This window comes from Callorhinus ursinus, unplaced genomic scaffold, assembly GCF_003265705.2.
Source record: "Callorhinus ursinus isolate GAN/ISIS: 27379988/994484 unplaced genomic scaffold, GSC_fseal_2.0 scaffold84, whole genome shotgun sequence".
NCBI classification, from domain to species: Eukaryota; Metazoa; Chordata; class Mammalia; order Carnivora; family Otariidae; genus Callorhinus; species Callorhinus ursinus.
The window spans coordinates 2,510,145-2,526,554 of record NW_027397146.1 but is presented as its reverse complement, the minus strand read 5'-3'; the positions used below and the strand labels follow the sequence as shown (position 1 = coordinate 2,526,554).

At 55.0% G+C, this 16,410-nt stretch overlaps 1 protein-coding gene across 6 annotated transcripts in view; it reads right to left on the bottom strand.

Annotated features, from left to right (window-relative positions):
• ZNF185 (zinc finger protein 185 with LIM domain) overlaps positions 1-16,410 on the bottom strand; it is a 61,643-nt gene that overhangs the window by 39,116 nt on the left and 6,117 nt on the right. For 2 of the 6 annotated variants that reach the window (XM_073887928.1, XM_025862882.2), the window contains exons 2-11: positions 8,470-8,548; positions 8,220-8,343; positions 7,747-7,812; positions 5,641-5,679; positions 5,461-5,538; positions 4,762-4,851; positions 3,777-3,863; positions 2,683-2,766; positions 2,329-2,370; positions 937-1,020 (exon numbers count right to left, since the gene is read on the bottom strand). In XM_073887928.1, the coding sequence (XP_073744029.1) occupies positions 937-1,020; positions 2,329-2,370; positions 2,683-2,766; positions 3,777-3,863; positions 4,762-4,851; positions 5,461-5,538; positions 5,641-5,679; positions 7,747-7,812; positions 8,220-8,343; positions 8,470-8,503 (728 nt within the window). In that variant the 5' untranslated portion in view covers positions 8,504-8,548. The remainder of the gene's footprint in view (positions 1-936; positions 1,021-2,328; positions 2,371-2,682; positions 2,767-3,776; positions 3,864-4,761; positions 4,852-5,460; positions 5,539-5,640; positions 5,680-7,746; positions 7,813-8,219; positions 8,344-8,469; positions 8,549-16,410) is intronic. The other 4 variants (XM_073887924.1, XM_073887925.1, XM_073887926.1 and 1 more) reach the window with 4 other exon arrangements.

Sequence of the window (16,410 nt, the reverse complement as noted above, 5' to 3'; positions counted from 1 at the left end):
GGGTCCCTGAAAGTGACCCGTAGGAACAAGTGCTCTGCCCCTCTAGCCCCAGGATCTTCCAAGGGTGCCATGGAGACATACCACTTAACAGACTTGGATTTGGACAAAGCCCCCAGTCTAGGCAGGAGCTTCAAACAGCAGCAACAACAGGGAAGTGCTGCTCTCAACAGGACTTAGCTCAATTCACTGCAAAGTACAAGGAGGTATTGATTGCTCTCTATTTGCAGACAAGTGAGCACCGTCATTTGCTCGGATACTCAGGGCTCAGAAATCAGAGCAAATCAGGGCCCCGTCTGTAGTGAGATCACCAGTGATCGCCTGCCCTTGCCCTGTCACCCCAGTCCCAGACCATCCCATCTGACTGGCTCACAGGCCAGAGGCACTCACAGCACCCACCTGGGCTCCCAGCTCCCTGCAGGGCTGGGCAGACTCGGCATGCACTCAATCCAAATCGCCCGAGACACTTTGGCAAGGAAGGCAGCTGTGAGCAGGGCTGGGGACTGTGGAGCCTCCTTCTCCAGAGGAGGCAGAGGACACGGTTGGTGGGTTGAACTTGGACAACTTCTAGTACAGCTATAAATAAGCCCAAGAATGGCAGGGCTAGGACCCTGTGGGTAGGCCCTCTCAAACCCTATGGTTAGTACTTTTTCCTAAGATGTTGTGGCCGCTACTGGTTTTAAGTTAATGCAGATAAGCATCAAACAGACAAGAGTGACATACTCTTCCGGGACACCAGACTGTTTTGCTCCATTCAGCCCTAGGACATCCAGCTAGACAGGCTCTTACTGATTTCTGTGCCCCATCTTGTCACTGGGCACATAGGGACAGTGACCCTGAGGCCCTGCAAGGCGGTAACCTGGCAGAGGTCCTACAGTGACAGTGGCAGGGCAAGCCTTGAAGCCCCCCAGCACCAGGCAGAGATGAGCGATTGTTTACCTGTTTGAGCCAGGAGGGGATCTTGCTAGAGCAGGTGGGTCTTGGCTCTTCTCAGAAGGCCTGTCCTCATTCACCACCTCAACCCTTGGGGCAAGAAGAAAAACAGATGCGCTGCTTGTCCCCTGTGGTGTGCTCATCTGCCCTAGAACTTGCTGCTCCTGAAGGACATGCTTTCTTTCAGTGGTGTCTATGGCCAGGAGGTGGTTCAGCCTGGACGCTTAGCAACTCCAGTTTGGCATAAGGACAGCATATCAGGTTGAATAGTGTGGCTTTGAACCTATGAATGTGACCTTATTTGGAAGTAGGGTCTCTGAAGGTGTAATCAAGTTGAGATCAGGTGACACTGGAGTAGGGTGAGCCCTAAATCCAATGACCGGTGTCCTTATAAGAAGTGGGATATTTGGACACAGACACACAGAGAAAAGGTTCATAAGATGATAGAGGCAGAGATTGGAGTGATGTGTCTACAAGCCAAGGAATGTCAAGGGTTGCCTGTGGTCACCAGAAGCTGGGAGAAGAGCCTGCGACAGTTTCCCTCTCACGGGCTCCACAAGGAACCAATCCTGCTGACACCTTGATCTTGGACTTCTAGCTTCCAGAACTGGAAGACAATACGTTCCTGGGGTCTAGGCCACCCAGTTTGCGGTACTTCGTAGCAGCAGCCCCGGGAACCTAATAAAGCCAGTAAGAGCACACCATTTATCTGTCACTTCCTTTGTGCTGCCACTGCCCTCTCCTGGCTATATTCCAGTCTTCAGTTTGCTATGCTACCTCATCACAGATGCCTTCTTTGTTTACCTCATGGAATATCCCTAAAATTCAACCTTCCAGAAGTTTCTTCCTTGTGCTCCCCAGATAGTCTCCTCTCCCAGAAGATGTTCTGTCTCAACTAATGGAGTGACATCCTGATCATTCCCTGTTGAACCCTGTTCACCCTTTAGGGCCCATCTCCAATGTCACTGTCACTTCCAAGGGCCTGGCCAGGCAGAGGCTCCCAGTGACAAACCTGTGGACCCCAGCCCAATAATCCCTCCTGCCAAGGCATTGTCCAGCCTGGTAGCTACATTTGCTTCAAAACCTCAGAGGCCCTTGGAAACACTATGACTCTACTGGGGGTCAGTGGCCTAGCCCTGTTAGCAAATGGAAGTTTCCAGCCATAAGCTACGTTCTGTGGGCCAGATCCTGCCTACGCAGAACTGGCCGTTGAAGCCACAAGTGCCACCACAGCCACCTAGTTGCTCGCCCGGCCTCTAAACAGAAGCCACCAGCCCCTCAGAACTTCCCACTCCGTGCCTGCTTTCCATGGCGCCCATACTCCACCCCTGCTGTCAGGAGACCTTCTCTGTAGCCAGCCAGCAAGAGGCTTCCAAGGCTTCGTTTGCTGACATTTACCTCTTCGCAATGAATGGGGCCTGCATTTCCTGGGTAGGGCTGCTGAAAAGGAAGCAGAAAGGCAACGTGTTGGACAGGACCCACGGACAGGTGATATCATGACCACTCTGCATTACAGGGACCTGGGCTTCTCTCTCATTCCTAGTACCCTCACTATTCTTGATGGCAGGGGCCAGACCTCTCAGTCTTCCAGAAAGTACATCTGAGGATCCCAGAATGTCCAGCTAGGAGGGTTCTCTCAACCAAGCCCTCACTAGCCAAAGGAACCCTGGAGCCCTGAGGGGAAGGGAGCCACTTGGTAGCTGAGGCGGCCCAGAAGCCAGGCCCTGCTGTGTCTCCTGCTGTGTAACTCACCTGGTGCTCTTCTTGGCTGCTGACAGAACATAGGAGTGCTCCCGGGGAGCTGTCTTCCTCACCACACTGCTTGCAGCCTCTGACCTGGGGTGGCACAGGGAGGGGGCATCTAATGGCATAAGGCAGGACTCAGTCTGCTAGCATAGCCCAGAGAGGCAAGCACATGAAGGCAAATTAGCACCTGCTCCCAGAACTATTCAAAGGAAACAGAGAGACACATGAGGCCCGGCCTTCTGCTGGATGCTGCCCATCCATGGTGTCTCATTGAACCCTTACAACCCAGGAAGGTAGGTGCTAGTTTCACCCACAATTTACAGATGAGGAAACTGAGGCACAGTGAGCTTTAGTGACTTTAGAGACTACACACCTAACCGGTGGCAGAGTGGACAGTCAATGCCCAGCAGCCTGGCTCCGGAGCTTCTGGCTAGTCCCCTATACCTCCCAGGCCCAGGGACTTCTGCCACTGTAGACTCTGCCCTTAGGACTGCCCATATGCCAGACCCTCAGTACAGGAGCTTCACGAAGCCCAATTGACACTGGGACTGGGGTCAGGCTGAGCCCACAGGGGTTTTATTTCCTCAGGGCCCAGCTGCCGCCGAAGCACCTGGGCCTCATTTGGGGGTGAGGGGGCACTGGCACCTCTGGAGCCTGACCCTGCCACCCAGGCATGCAGGCTCTGCCCAGACTCCATGCACACAGCATACACACAGACGGCTCCTCCCAGGGGCATGGATGATTTTGATCCAATTTGCTCAGGACTCTTTTTTAACAAATTGATATAAGTCTCAAAGCACCTCCTTCCTTACAGTCTGTCCAGCCACAGTTGAGGCTGTCCCCAGACCCTCATTACCGAGGTTCTGCTCCATAAGAGGTTCATAAGAGGATCCTCTGAGCTGACCCAGCACTGAGTAGGTGGTTCTGGGACTCAGTAAAGGACACCCGCTGCTGGCAGCTGCTTCTCCAGTAAACAGGCCGGCACTGATATTATACATGTTGTGCACTTCGTCACCCCAACTGGCACAATTCCCATGTCACTGGTCCACGCAAACTTGGGCCCCTGCCCTGCCCGTGGGATGCCCAGCAGGCACCGTTACCTCCGTTTCTGCTCGTCAGACGAGAAGGGCACCTCTTCCTCTTCAGCAGCCCCCGATGCTGAGCTGCGCCTGACATTGTAGGGTGCCCTGGGGGAGGCGGAGGGGTTGAGCATACTGTTGGGTGTGGCCCCTCCTCCCACATCTCTGCCCCTGCCCCCTGTCACAGGATGCCACCCTCAGTAAGGCTTCCTGACTTACAACCACAATGGCACATGTTGGCATTGTTGCCTCTGAGCCTTTGTTCATGCCAGTTTTTCCTCCTCAAGAGCCAGCCCTCTTCTCTCTCCTTATTCCAACCCTAACTGTCCCTCAAGACCCAGTTCAAGCCTCTCCCCTTCTCCAGAAAGATTTCCTGGCTGCTCCATGTCACTGGATGATTGTGACAAGGGATAGAAAGCAATATAAAAATGTGGGGCCCCTGGGAACTATAGGTACAACCCACACTCCTGTCCAGAATCCCCCCTCCCTGGGCACATAGTGGGGGGCTTCTTTGATAGGGGCCAGAAGGAGAGCCCCAAAGATTTATATCCAAGAAGCAGCTCAGATTTCAGCACAAAATGCCAATAATGGATAGGCTGCCGGGGCCATCAGCACGCCTGGGGTCATAAGGCCCCAGCCCAGCCTAGCCTGAACCCCAGAGGGGTGCAGAGGCATGTCCAGGAAACAGAGCCAACCAGCAGCGGCCCCAGAGCCATGATCCTTGATGCTTTCTCCAGACCCACTGGCCCCTTCAATAAGCTTCTTTACAGCCCTTGTTTTGCCTCAGATCAGAAGTGCGATGTGTACAGCTGCCTGGCTTTCTGGGGTGTGTCACCCCCTTGGTAAGCTCCAGGTCACAGTGGCACCTGGCAGGAATGTCAGGCTGGCAGGACTGGCACTCCTGGGCCATGCTCAGAGGCAAGCAACCAGCTGCCCTCAGCTGGCCTGGTGTTTGGGCTGGTCCTTGGAGGAGGGAACTGAGCTGGGTCTGCAATTGCATACTTACAGCTTCTTGTAATCCTCAGTGGTCATCTTATAGCCAGAGGAGGAGGGGCGGGGAGGCCCAGTAGGAGCTGCTCTCAGTAGACCGGTAGCACTGGAGAGGAAAGAGGTTTCCATGTGCCCACTCCCAGGCCCCCTCTTGCTTCTAAATCTTCCCACATGGCCCAGGAGGCATGTGGCTGGTGGCTTTTCCTCTTTTCCCTCAGCCCTGCCAGACACCCAGGACATCTGCCATAGGTAGGCCCAGGCCCCTTGGCCCTGCTAAGGAGGATGGAGCCCAGGTTCAACTTGACACCAAGGTGCTTTGACAATGATGTGTCACCTCAGATCTGCCGGGAAGAAGGTGGACTGAAGCACACAGCTCGGTGCAGTCAGCCAGCAAGTCAGCTGTGAAGCCCGCCCAGCCTCCTCCCTGTGTCTCTGCCCCAGTGACCAGGGCCAGGCGGGTAGTGGCCCAGGGTCTCCCAGAGACATGGCTGCTGGGAAACCCAAGTGTCCAAACTGGACCATACATCCGCCTGGGGGCTTTCTGTCCCAGCACTGCTATCCAGGGCCCTGACCTACACAGGCAGAGAGCTGCCACCTACCACCCCCTCCTGCCCGCCCCCCCTTAGTGACAGGAAGAGTTATCTCTCTGCCATGAGCTTGGCATAGGCCCTCATACCTGCTGCGTGGCCTAAGCCCTCACCCCATGGACACACACCTTTTTGGAGCTCCGTTGGCCTTGGGGAAGTGCTGCTGGGGCTGACACGAGCTGTCTATGGGCTTGGTGAACACTCCCCTAAAAGAGAGCCCAGAAGTAGTCCAGTGAGCTCCCCTGGGAGAAGCCTGGGAACAGTGCGGGCAGACATAGGGGAGTGGGCAGGATCCTGTGGTCACCTACCGGATGATATAGCCAGTGGGAGCCCTCACGCTTGGAGGCCTGCCAAGGGAAAAGGAGGTATGAAGTGAAGCAACGATGCCCTACTTTCTCCTGCACCCAATGACGGCTTGATTGTCAGTGGATTGGCTGGTGGGTGTCCAAGTGTGGTCAGAATGAGGGCAGCAAGAGGGGCAGCCACCCCTTCACCCCAAGCCAGGGTGCCTGTTCTGCTCTGCCCATCTGTCTCATGCTCCGCAGGAAGGGTACCTATGGCTGATTCTTGCAACTGGCTCAGTATGGTCCTGGCTCACACCAAGTGCCCAGGAAGCTGTATATTCCATGGCTGAGCCTTTGCTGAAGAGGGTTCTCCTCCAAACTCCAGCTTTTTCCTGGCCTGCCAGGGCCCAACACTCCCGTGAGAAAGAGGTCTTTTGGGACCTCTCACCCTCTACTCCCAGACCTGGAGGCTCCATGGTCAGAGGCCTATGGCGGGGAGAGTCCATGGTCTCTGACCTGATATCCCTGTACAGCCTCCTTTGGAGAGGCTCATGAGGGCCCAAGGGGTAGAACTAAAGCCAGATGCCCCTCCCTTCCTGCCCCTTGGGGCTTCCCTCCTCCAACTCCTGAGACGCCCACGTCCCTGTCTTGATGAAAGTTTGGGACTGGAGGGCATGGCTGGAAAACAAACTGCACGTGCTGGGTACCTCCTCCTCGGGAGCAACTGAGGGGGCTCAGAGGACTGGCAGTGGCAGGCAGCCAAGAGCTGTGAGTTTGGGGTACAGGGGCAGGAGACAAGGATTCGGCAGATGGCCCTTCTGTGTAGGAACAGAGGAGTTTAGTGCTGGAGCAGGGGTGGGGGGAGTGGGTCTAAGGGAACCCCAGACAAGCAGGTGGGAAGGACAGCGCAGAGCCCCAGTGTTCTCCATCTTGACAGATCCTTGTCCTTAATAGGGACAGCCTCCTGGAGGTGACAAAGTTGCAAGAACACTTGGGGTGGGACCTGAGAAAGAAAGGTCACTTTTCCCCCATCCAGCCACACAGCCATTTTTGGCTAAAATACCTGTGCCTAGGAGAGAATGAGAGCCAAAGTTTATGTAGACTTTCAGGTATCCCTGATCTAGGCCCTGAATTACAGTGCCCCCGGGATGTGCTTTCCAAACATACCTCCAAACAGAGGCCCAGGGTGAGAACTGCACCACCCAAAGTAAACAAGCCCCCCAGTGAGTAGACTATCTTCGAACCGTGCTCAGGTCTTCAGCAGCTTTGCCAACTGCAACAATCACAATCCATAATTCTCTCTTTTATGATCATCTCTCTACTTGGGTCATGCCTGTGTTCCCTGCTAAGATGTCAGTTCCCTGAGGGGAGAGCTGTGTCCTCTGTGCCAAACACAGGACTTGGCTGGTAGTGGGTGCTGAGTCAGTGAACAGTGGTGATGGGCAAGGCCACAATTATCAGAGGCAGCCCCTGGGACCTAGCAGTGACCTTGGACCCCTCCCTTCCAGCTGCTGCCACCGCCTCTACCACCACCTGAGACAGGCCCTGGCAACTGTGCTCACTGCCAACTGCCTGAGTTTTGCACTCCCCCACCTTCTTGCTTCTCAGGAGCTCCAGAGCCTCCCTAGACACCGATATGTGGAAGTCCTCAAAGTAGAGAGGTGATGGGCTGTTCCCTTTGGCTAGCTGTCAAAATAGGTCATCCTGAACTTGGGAGACAGTTGGAACAAATGTGTGAGTGTCCCGTGACATGCTGATTACCAAGGATCCTCAGCAGTCAGGACTCCCCATGGGAGAGAGTCAAGTGTGCCTCTTAAAGCTGCCTAAACCACCTCAGAGATGTTGTCTCACCCCCTATGGGGGTTTCTCAATGTCTAGTAGACAGCTGGAACCATGGAGGCCCATTAGGCAGCCAGCTTCAAGGTCACACAGCAAGGCCAGGCACCTGAACCCAGTGACTCCTGCATTCCCTTTCCCAAGGGGGACCAGAGCAGAAAAGCCTGTCCTTCCTGTGGATTTGAAATGACTCACTGCAGACCCTGACATCTCTGCCAAGCTTGGGATCCTCCTTATCTCCTGAAGACTGCAGCACGGGGTCCACCCACCAGCCATCTGGGCACCACCTCTTACCTGGCCTCCGTGACTTCCCCAGCTGATGAGAAGGATGTGGCACGACTCCGACCAGAGGGCAGCTCTCTGGGGAAGAAGAGTCGTGAAGAAGTGTCTCCCTACCATCAGCCACCCTGCCGCCTCCATCCTAGAGGCTGCCTGCTGACTCAGAGCAGGTGAGGTGGGGTGCGGCACGTGCACCTCAATAACTTGGCCCACCATCCTCATCTCACATTCGCCTTCCCTGGCCCTGCCTTCACATTCCACAGGCACGTATATACAGGCCCACTCGGCACCCAAAGTCACAGGGTGAGTCTGGCCTCAGCTGGATTGCTTCCCCATGCTCCGCCCTCCCCAGCTGGCCTGTGGCCACATGGCCCGGCAGAGGTCTGAATGGTAGAAGTCCCTCAGCATCCCCAGGTACTGACAGGCCCCTGTGGATCACAGGCCCACCCCACCCCATTTTTGCTGGCCTCCCAGCTTCCTGGACTTACAGAGTGTGGCCCTCCGATTCATCCTGCTTGGTGATCCAGCTCTTGTCCCCCTTCAGTGTGGTTCGAACCTTCATCTGTTTGAGGACATTATTGCGTTCTTCTTCACCTGGTGGTAGGGGCTTCCCTGGAAGGAGCAAGGCCAGGCAGCCTCAGAAGGGGAGCCCAGCCCCGGAACCCTGAGACCTCCCTTCCAGTCCTCCCAATGTGCCGCTCTCACAAAGCCTGGGACAAGAGGGAGCCCAGGCCTCACCTTTAGTGCTGCTTCCAAGAGCTGAGATACTCATGGTGTTTGCTCTGCAGATCCCTTCTCAGTTGATTCAACAGGGCTCCTGGGGGCAAAGGCAAGCACACGGCTTGTCACTTCATGCATTTATAATGGCTTGCAGGTCATCATGTGGTCCCTGACCACACCAAGACCATCCAGACTGTCCTTTCGACATTGGGAAGCAAGAGTTGGTGAAGTTCTGGGTGGTGGGCAGAGGCCAGGGAGTGAGCACACACTGGATCTGCCACTGTCAGGTGGTACTTCCACCTGTCTGCCTAGAGCTGTTCACCTGGGGAACACGGCATGGGCTGCCGGAGCTGGGGAACACGGCATGGGCTGCCGGACCATGTCTCGCACTCTTTAGTTGCTGTCTGACAGGCTTTGGGTTGGTCAGCTAACCTCTCCAGTCTGCTTCAGTGTCCTCATTTGTAAAATGGGATTGTAAAAAGTCTACCCTTCAGGACTGCCAAGAAGGCAGAATGCACCAATGTTCCTACAAATGCCTGGCACCACCTGGCACAGCAAAGATCTCAGGGCAGTTGGGCAGGAGCCAAGCAGCAGTGACTCTCAAGCTGTCCTCGCTGGGAGAGGGAACCGTCAGTGGTCTTCAGTCAGTACAAGCACAACCTGAGGGTGTGCAGCCCTGCATGGCTCAGGGGTTGGCTAGTTGTCAGGACTTGCTGCTGTGCTCTGCTTTCTCTCTCTTCCTCTCCGTATCCTTGCCCTGCTGCCCCTCCTTGCCTCTTCTCTGCCCTTGAGCCACGTGCTTCCCTCCTGTGGCCAGCGAGAGGTGGACCACAGTGGTCTCTGAGGCCTTCACAGCACCATGAAGGTCTTTGCCCCAGAAGGGGCTGGGGTGAGGAAGCCAACTCTTCAAGCTGGGACTGGCACAGTGCTTCAGGGAGATGGAAGGGCCATATTGTGAGTTTAATCCCAGCCCCGGCCTGCCACAGCTGGCCCCTTGGACCTCAAGGGAAGGACCGAAGATTCAGGCAAGCGGGCATGATGAGAAGGAGGGGTTGTGGCCCTGCCAGAACAGTCCTGAGGCAGAGCAGTCTCCCTCTTAGGAGCCTGCCACCCTCGGGGCCTCTCCAGGGCCAGGCCCAGAGTGGCCAGGCCCTGCTGCCAGCTGGCAAGGCCTGGACATGTTTCCTTAGAGGTCAGGGGCACACTAAAATAGGTAAGGCAAGGGCCAAGAGCAAACCAGATTTGCCGCATCAGCAAGAACTGGCTTTCCCATAAACCACACTGAATGAGCAGCCCAGGAGGCCCAAGCCTGCTGCTTGCCAGGAGTGGCACCTCATCACAGTGAATGGCAGCCCCACTGCCCAGCCCCTGACCAAAGCTGCCACGTCAAACTTCTATTGAGCAGAACTCATTCCATAGGTGATCTGTGGACCCCATAGGTCCAACTGTCCCATCCCAGCAGCCCAGGGAGTAGCCCCACTGGGCAGGGCACACAGACAGAGTTGCCACCTGGGATCTTGGCCCCTCAGTCTGCTGGTGCTTCCGATTGACTGTGAGACCTTGAGCAAGCCCCTCACCTTCTCTGGGCCCCAGCTCAGGGCCTCCTACTGCTGAGTCTTTAGGTTCCTTCAGGAAGTCTTCAGTTTCCCCTTGACAAACCTGTTGCCCACACTGCCTAGAAGTTTTCTGCCAAATCAGAACCAAACCAGTCACCTCCAAAATCAGGACAGATGCACACACATGCAGAATGACAGAGGCAGAGGGGCCACTGGGAACTCCCTGGCCAAAGGCGCAGGGACACGTGTAAGAGCCCACAGTAAGGAGGAGTGGAGTTGTCTCAGGTCCCATCTTTAACAGCTAAGACCCCAATCACAAGACTCAAGTCTTATTGCCCCCACCAGGCAAAGAGCAGGGCTGATGCCACATCTCAGAAGTCTAATGTCCTTTTTAGACAGGATAATAAATCTGAAAGAGGGAGGAAATAGTGTCTTCCCATGGGATTGAAGAAGGCAGCTCTTTGGAACAAGGAGCCTTTAAAATGATGAACCCCAGACAGACAGATGGACACACATGCAGTTTGAATTCATGTCCCAACTACAGAGCTGGCTTCTCCCTCCACTTCACCACTCCCTACTCTCCCTGCCCCACACAGCCCTGGACCCCTGCTTTCATCTACGCTTCATTCCTGCAGCTTGGCCCACATCAGCCCTCGCTTCTCATTCAGCTTCTGCTGGCTCTCCACTGTCCCTAAGCCTGGGGGCAAACGCCCCAGTCCCCTGACCCAGCCACTTTTCTCACAAGGGCCCCTCGATGTTGACACTGTGCTCCAAGACGACGATGTGTCTCAACATACCTGGAAGGTGGCCCTGCCATGGTAATCCCTATGCCTTTGCTTATGCTGGTACCCGCCCCCCCCCGAATGCCCTCCAACTCCTCCTGCTGAGCTAAGCCCTGCCCCTTCCTGAGGGGCCCACTTGTCTTACCTGTTCCTGCTCCTACTGGGCTCTCCCCTCTTTTGACCTGAGTGCCTTGGTACTGTTGATCGAAGTTTTCCCAGACAAGACCTGCTCCCTCTACCAGCCTCAGCAAGGACAGAACTCAGGCACCCCCCCCCACACCACCAAAACACACTCTGCACTGAAAGCTGGCAGGAGCCATGCTTCTGACTAAGCAAACACTGCCACCCCTCCTTGGACCCAGGTTTCCTCTCAGACCCACCATCCACTTCATCCCCAATCAATGGACAACGGGGAAAACCCTCACTACAGACAGGCAGCTCTCACGCACTGTTGGTGGACAGGTCAATGGACACATCTTTTCAGAGGACAAATCTCTATACGTACCGAAAGCCTTAGAGAGGGTAAGACCATTGGTCTTTCAGCTCCCCATCAGGGCAATCTCTCCTAAGGAGACAAATGAGTAAGCAGAACAAAGTATATACTAGAGGGGTGGCATCCCAGTGCTGAGTATAGTGGTGAAAATTAGGCAATAATCTAGATCCCCAACAGTCATATTTAAACATATTCTTATCCATTATTCAAGCAAATACTACGTAGTCATTACAAATGATGTTGATATATAGTGGTATTGAGCAAGCCTTCCTATATATGGTTTCCTTATATCGTTAAGTGAAAGAAAGCTTTAAAAAAAAAAAAGACGCGTAGAGGGGCACTTGAGTGGCTCAGTTGATTAAGCGTCCAATTCTCGGTTTCAGCCCAGGTCATGATCTCAGGGTTGTGAGACTGAGCCCCATGTCAGGCTCCATGCTCAGAGCAGAGTCTGCTTGAGATTTTTCTCTCTCCCTCGCCCTCTGCCCCTCCCCCGACTCTAAATAAATAGATAAATAAAGAAAATCTTTAAAAAAAGATGTGAAGGATGGTGCCATTTACTCAAAAATCTATGTACATCATGATGCACAGGGAAAGAAACATCTGAATGGATATATACCAAAATACTTTGCTCTTCTGTGCATTCTATTGTTCCTATAATGGATGTGCATTGCCTGTGTGATAAAGACTAAACAAACAGTGGTTTAACCAAATGAAATCGGAGCTGGGGCTGCTTGGATATCTAATGATGGATCTCAAAAGTTGATGCCAGGTGAGCAGTGCTGAGGAAGGACTGGGAAGTGAGGAGAGCCAACGGATGCAGCGGGGAATTCTCTCCCTCCCCCAGGGTAGACATCCTGGGTGTGTGTGTGGGGGGGTGCCCTGGGCCTCTAGGGACCCTCTGTGCTGCTCTGAGCGAGCCTTGCCGCCTGCAGGCACACACACGACCTCCTCCAGGGTCCTGCGTCCTCTGCCCCCAGCTCATGTGGGAGGGAGAACGGGCCTGTTCCCACCCCACTTCTAGTCTTCCTCTTCTTCTGGGCACTTGGGCTTCCTTCAAACCCTCCTAGGCCCCCCTGGCATGTGAGACCTGCCATCCAGAAGGGCCACCTGGCCTGACAGCTCACATCTTTGCTCCTCATCCCTAAGTGGCTTCACATGGCTGTGACATTGTCTCACTGTCTGGGCCTCCATTTCCTCATCTGTAAAGCGGTGGCAAGCCACCAAGCCCATGGACCTGCTAAGCCAGAGCATGTGTCATTGCCTAGAATTTGGTGCCAGCTCTTTTCCATCCCACAGTTTGGGTGTCATGATGTTGGTGGGTGTCCTCGTCTCCCAAATGGCACGTGTGAGTGCATTTCTAGCCAGGACGGCCACTCTGCACCTTTTCAGTACTACAGCTCCTGTTTCTACCTTGATACAGAAAGTCTCCCGGTACCTTAGCAACTGCCATATTGCCCTGCTTAGGGGCCTAGCCTGGGCCACCAAAGGAACAGGTGGCTTATCTGCCACCTTTCACCCTAGCTATTCCTCAAAGAGCAACTCCTTGTGCCAACTCCGAGCAAGGCCCGACACTCAGACGACACCAGCCTGTCCCAGGGCAGCTCAGGACTAGGTCAAGATCCGCCTGAGCAGGCCAGGCCACCTCAGACACTAGATGGGTGCCTCCAGCCCACTGTCTTGGCTCTTCACATCCTTCTTCCTACCCTCCCATTAGCCCGCAGATGTCTCTTGGGGCAACCAGGGGGAGCATCCTTGGCAAGAATGAGTGGGGGAGATGGGGACAGGCCCTTCCTGACGGAGATGGCCTCCAAATGCACCTTCCTACAGCTGAAGCTTCTCAAAGGCTTTCCAGCAACTTCCCAGGAGGGGCCTCTGGCCTGGATTAGATAGAGAGAAGCAAAAAGCCAATGAGGGAGTGCAAGGAGCCTGTTTTCCCCAGGCCACAGCAAGCCTGGTGTGGTCAGGGAGTGGAGCTGGAGCTGATGCAGGCAGATTAGCAGGAGGGAGGGAGCCAGGGAATTGGAAGACAGTGACGCAAAGGCTTGGCTGATGCACAAGGAGACAGAGATGGAGAGAGAAGCAGCAGGAGGAGGGGGGTCCCATCACCACCCAAGGACAGGGCGTGCTCTGCCTCCGAGATGAGAAGGCTAATTCAGAGAAAATTTTCTTAGAATTGCCACCCTGCTTGACTTTCCATGTTGTGCACACCCTTTTCCTCAAGCAGACTTTGGTGTCTTTGCCCTTGCAGCTACCTCCTTGCCAAATGGCCTTGAGCCTCAGCCCAGGCAGCATCTCCCAGAGGAGCCCTCAAGTCCCACGGCTCCTTGGCTGAGGAACACAGCCTGGTCTCATTCTCAGTCACACTGCGCTAAAAATGTCTGCATTTCCCACTAGCCTGGAAGGAGAAGGGAACCATAGGAGAGGAAGAAGGTGTAGAGGTACAGAGACCACCTCAGTCACAGAGCACAGCCTCTGCCCTGGTGGCCGTCTCTGAACCCCGAGTGTCACCCATCCTGGAGCCTTTACTCTGGTGCTGCAGCTGCCCCCATGCCGGCCTGCCCCAGGACTGAAAGGCCCTTCCCCGCCTCCCCCCTCACAGCTGGGCCAGGTTGGCCTCTTCCAGACAACTGGGTGAACACCAGTGAGGGGGGCAAGGCCGCTGGGCCTGCGAACGCAAGCAGCCCGGCCCTCGGTGCCGTGGGCCCACCCCAGCCCCGGGGACCATGGCCTGGGAGCTCTGTGCCAGGGGCTTATGTGCAAGAAGACAGCAAGCTGAGCAAGTGGGTGGCTGGGGACAACAAAACACCCTTAGCTTCACACACAAAGGAGCCGCAGCCAAAGGATACAGGTGCTGGGGCTTGTCTGAATGTGTGTGTGCTGGGCGCTGGCCACAGTGAGCAAGCATGAGTGGGCACACCACAGACAGAAGAGCAAGGGGCATGACTTCCTCCCCAGAGGTGAGTTTTGACAATCTGTGCCCAGAGGGCTGAAAGGGAGCCCGGCTGTGTTTCCCTATGTGCACCAACTCTTTGTGAGCCCCATCCCTGGCCAGCAGGGACCACAGGTAGTTCTGTCTTTTGGAACCCGAGCCCACAGCTCAACTCTGGGTTGACCCCTTAAGTGTAAGTCAGGGGGGCAGGACAAAAGGGCACAACCCAAACCATGCCCCATACAGTCAAGTCCAATGACCAAATATGGATGTGGCAAGTGCCATCTAGACGAAGGCATCAAGGCCTTGGGCCGCCCAGTGCGTGGGCCAGCTGCTGGGCCAACTTCAGGCCACGTGTGAGTAAAATTCTGTCCGTGAGCATTTTCATGGGGCTCCAAAGCAGGGAGCCCTAACGGAGGCAGAACCCAAGAATCACTTCAGCAAAAATGTCAGTGCTCCCATCTGGGTCACGAGGGAAGAGGTAAAATGATGAAAAGTCCCTTGTCTCCCAGCAACTTGTTCCTAAAACGGGTAAACCCAGCCAGTTGTGGTCCTTCCACTGGGCACTGTTGAGCTGGCAGGAAGGAGACTCCTCTCTCCCATGGAACCTTGGCTCCCCATCATCAGGTGAGGGTGTCAATGACTACATTATGGAAAGGCAAAGCCTGCAAGGAGGACCGCAGCTGTCATACCTGTCCTCTCTTGCCTTCCTGTAACAGCCTGAGTTGGGCTCTACAGCCCCAAGGCTCTGGGCTGCTAGGGCCCACATAGCTCCCCTGACCAGAGTCCCTCCATGCCTCCCTTCTGGCCCAACTGGTGATGGGGGATTCTGAGCATGGCGATGAGGCGCCTGCTCCTTCTCACTGTAAATGTTCCCTTTGGACAAACCGCCACCGGTGGCCCCAGGATGGGCGGAAAGACTCAAAGAAAAGACCCTGTGCCTTAGCTCCACCTTCCAGAATGGGTATCTGTGTCCTTTTCGGGTGTGTTCCAAGCAAATGCCTTTGAGCTTCCAGGTAAGTCTCCTCCCTTACGCATAAATGCCCAAGAGAGCCTCCCACCCAAGTGTCTTCAGGGTAATGAACTATACCAAGATTGGGGTGATCTGGGTTACCTGCGGAAGGGTAACACTGAAGTAGTCGAAACCTACCTGCTAGAGAACGCTGCCTGCTACCTTTTCCCTCTAAGCAGCAGAAACAGAAGCTAAGAAGGGGGTAGGAGACAATGCCTGTTCAGAAAGCTGTAGAGCCGGGCGCCTGGGTGGCTCAGATGGTTAAACGTCTGCCTTCGACTCAGGTCATGATCCCAGGGTCCTGGGATCGAGTCCCGCATCGGGCTCCCTGCTCCTTGGGAGCCTGCTTCTCCCTCTGCTTCTCTCTCTCTCTCTCTCATGAATAAATAAATAAAATCTTTAAAAAAAAAAAAAAAGAAAGCTGTAGAGCCAAGCCAGCTGTGTTCATTATGTGTCATTTCATGGCAGGGGCACACTCATGCTGTTAGAGATGTGGAGGACTTGGCCAAGGCCAAGAAGCCACACATCCGTGATGTCTCTTCCAACTCAGGTGCAAATGAAAGAGCATTAGACCAGGAGTCCAAGTCCTAGTTCTGTCAAAACAAGTCACTGGACATGTCAGTTACTCTCTGGCTGAAGATGAAGTTCCCGCTGGAACATCCGCTGGAGTCAAAAGGCCAGCATCTCAGGGAGTGCCCAGGCCATGGGGCAGGCTCTCCCAGGAGGCTGCAGTGGGAAGTCCAAGGATGAGCCGGCAGGCACTCCACGTGCCAGGCTGAAAAAGGCCTGGACAAAGAGACGAGTGGAGTGAGACCACAAGCAGGATACCGCACGGAGTGTGAAGGGGCTGGGGATGCCAAAAGTCAGGGAGGGTGACCCCCACCCCCTGCTTGGGTGCCCTCACCCAATCCTTTCTGAAGGTACTTGGCCTGATGTCTAAGTTTAGACCCAGGCCAACACTCAGGCAGCCAAGGGCTGGAATGATCAAATGTTTTATGAAGCAGCCACCTGTGGCCAGGTCTCATGACTGAGGACATCCTGATTCCCAGTCTCAGCGTCTGGCCAGACGACAGTACGCAGACAGGTTGCTTTCCTCCAGGAGGGGGTGGAGCAGGCACTGAGCTGTCGCTCCAAGGGTACCCAGGATCCAGAGGGTCCCAGCAGCAAACTCCAGGACTAGGGCGCCC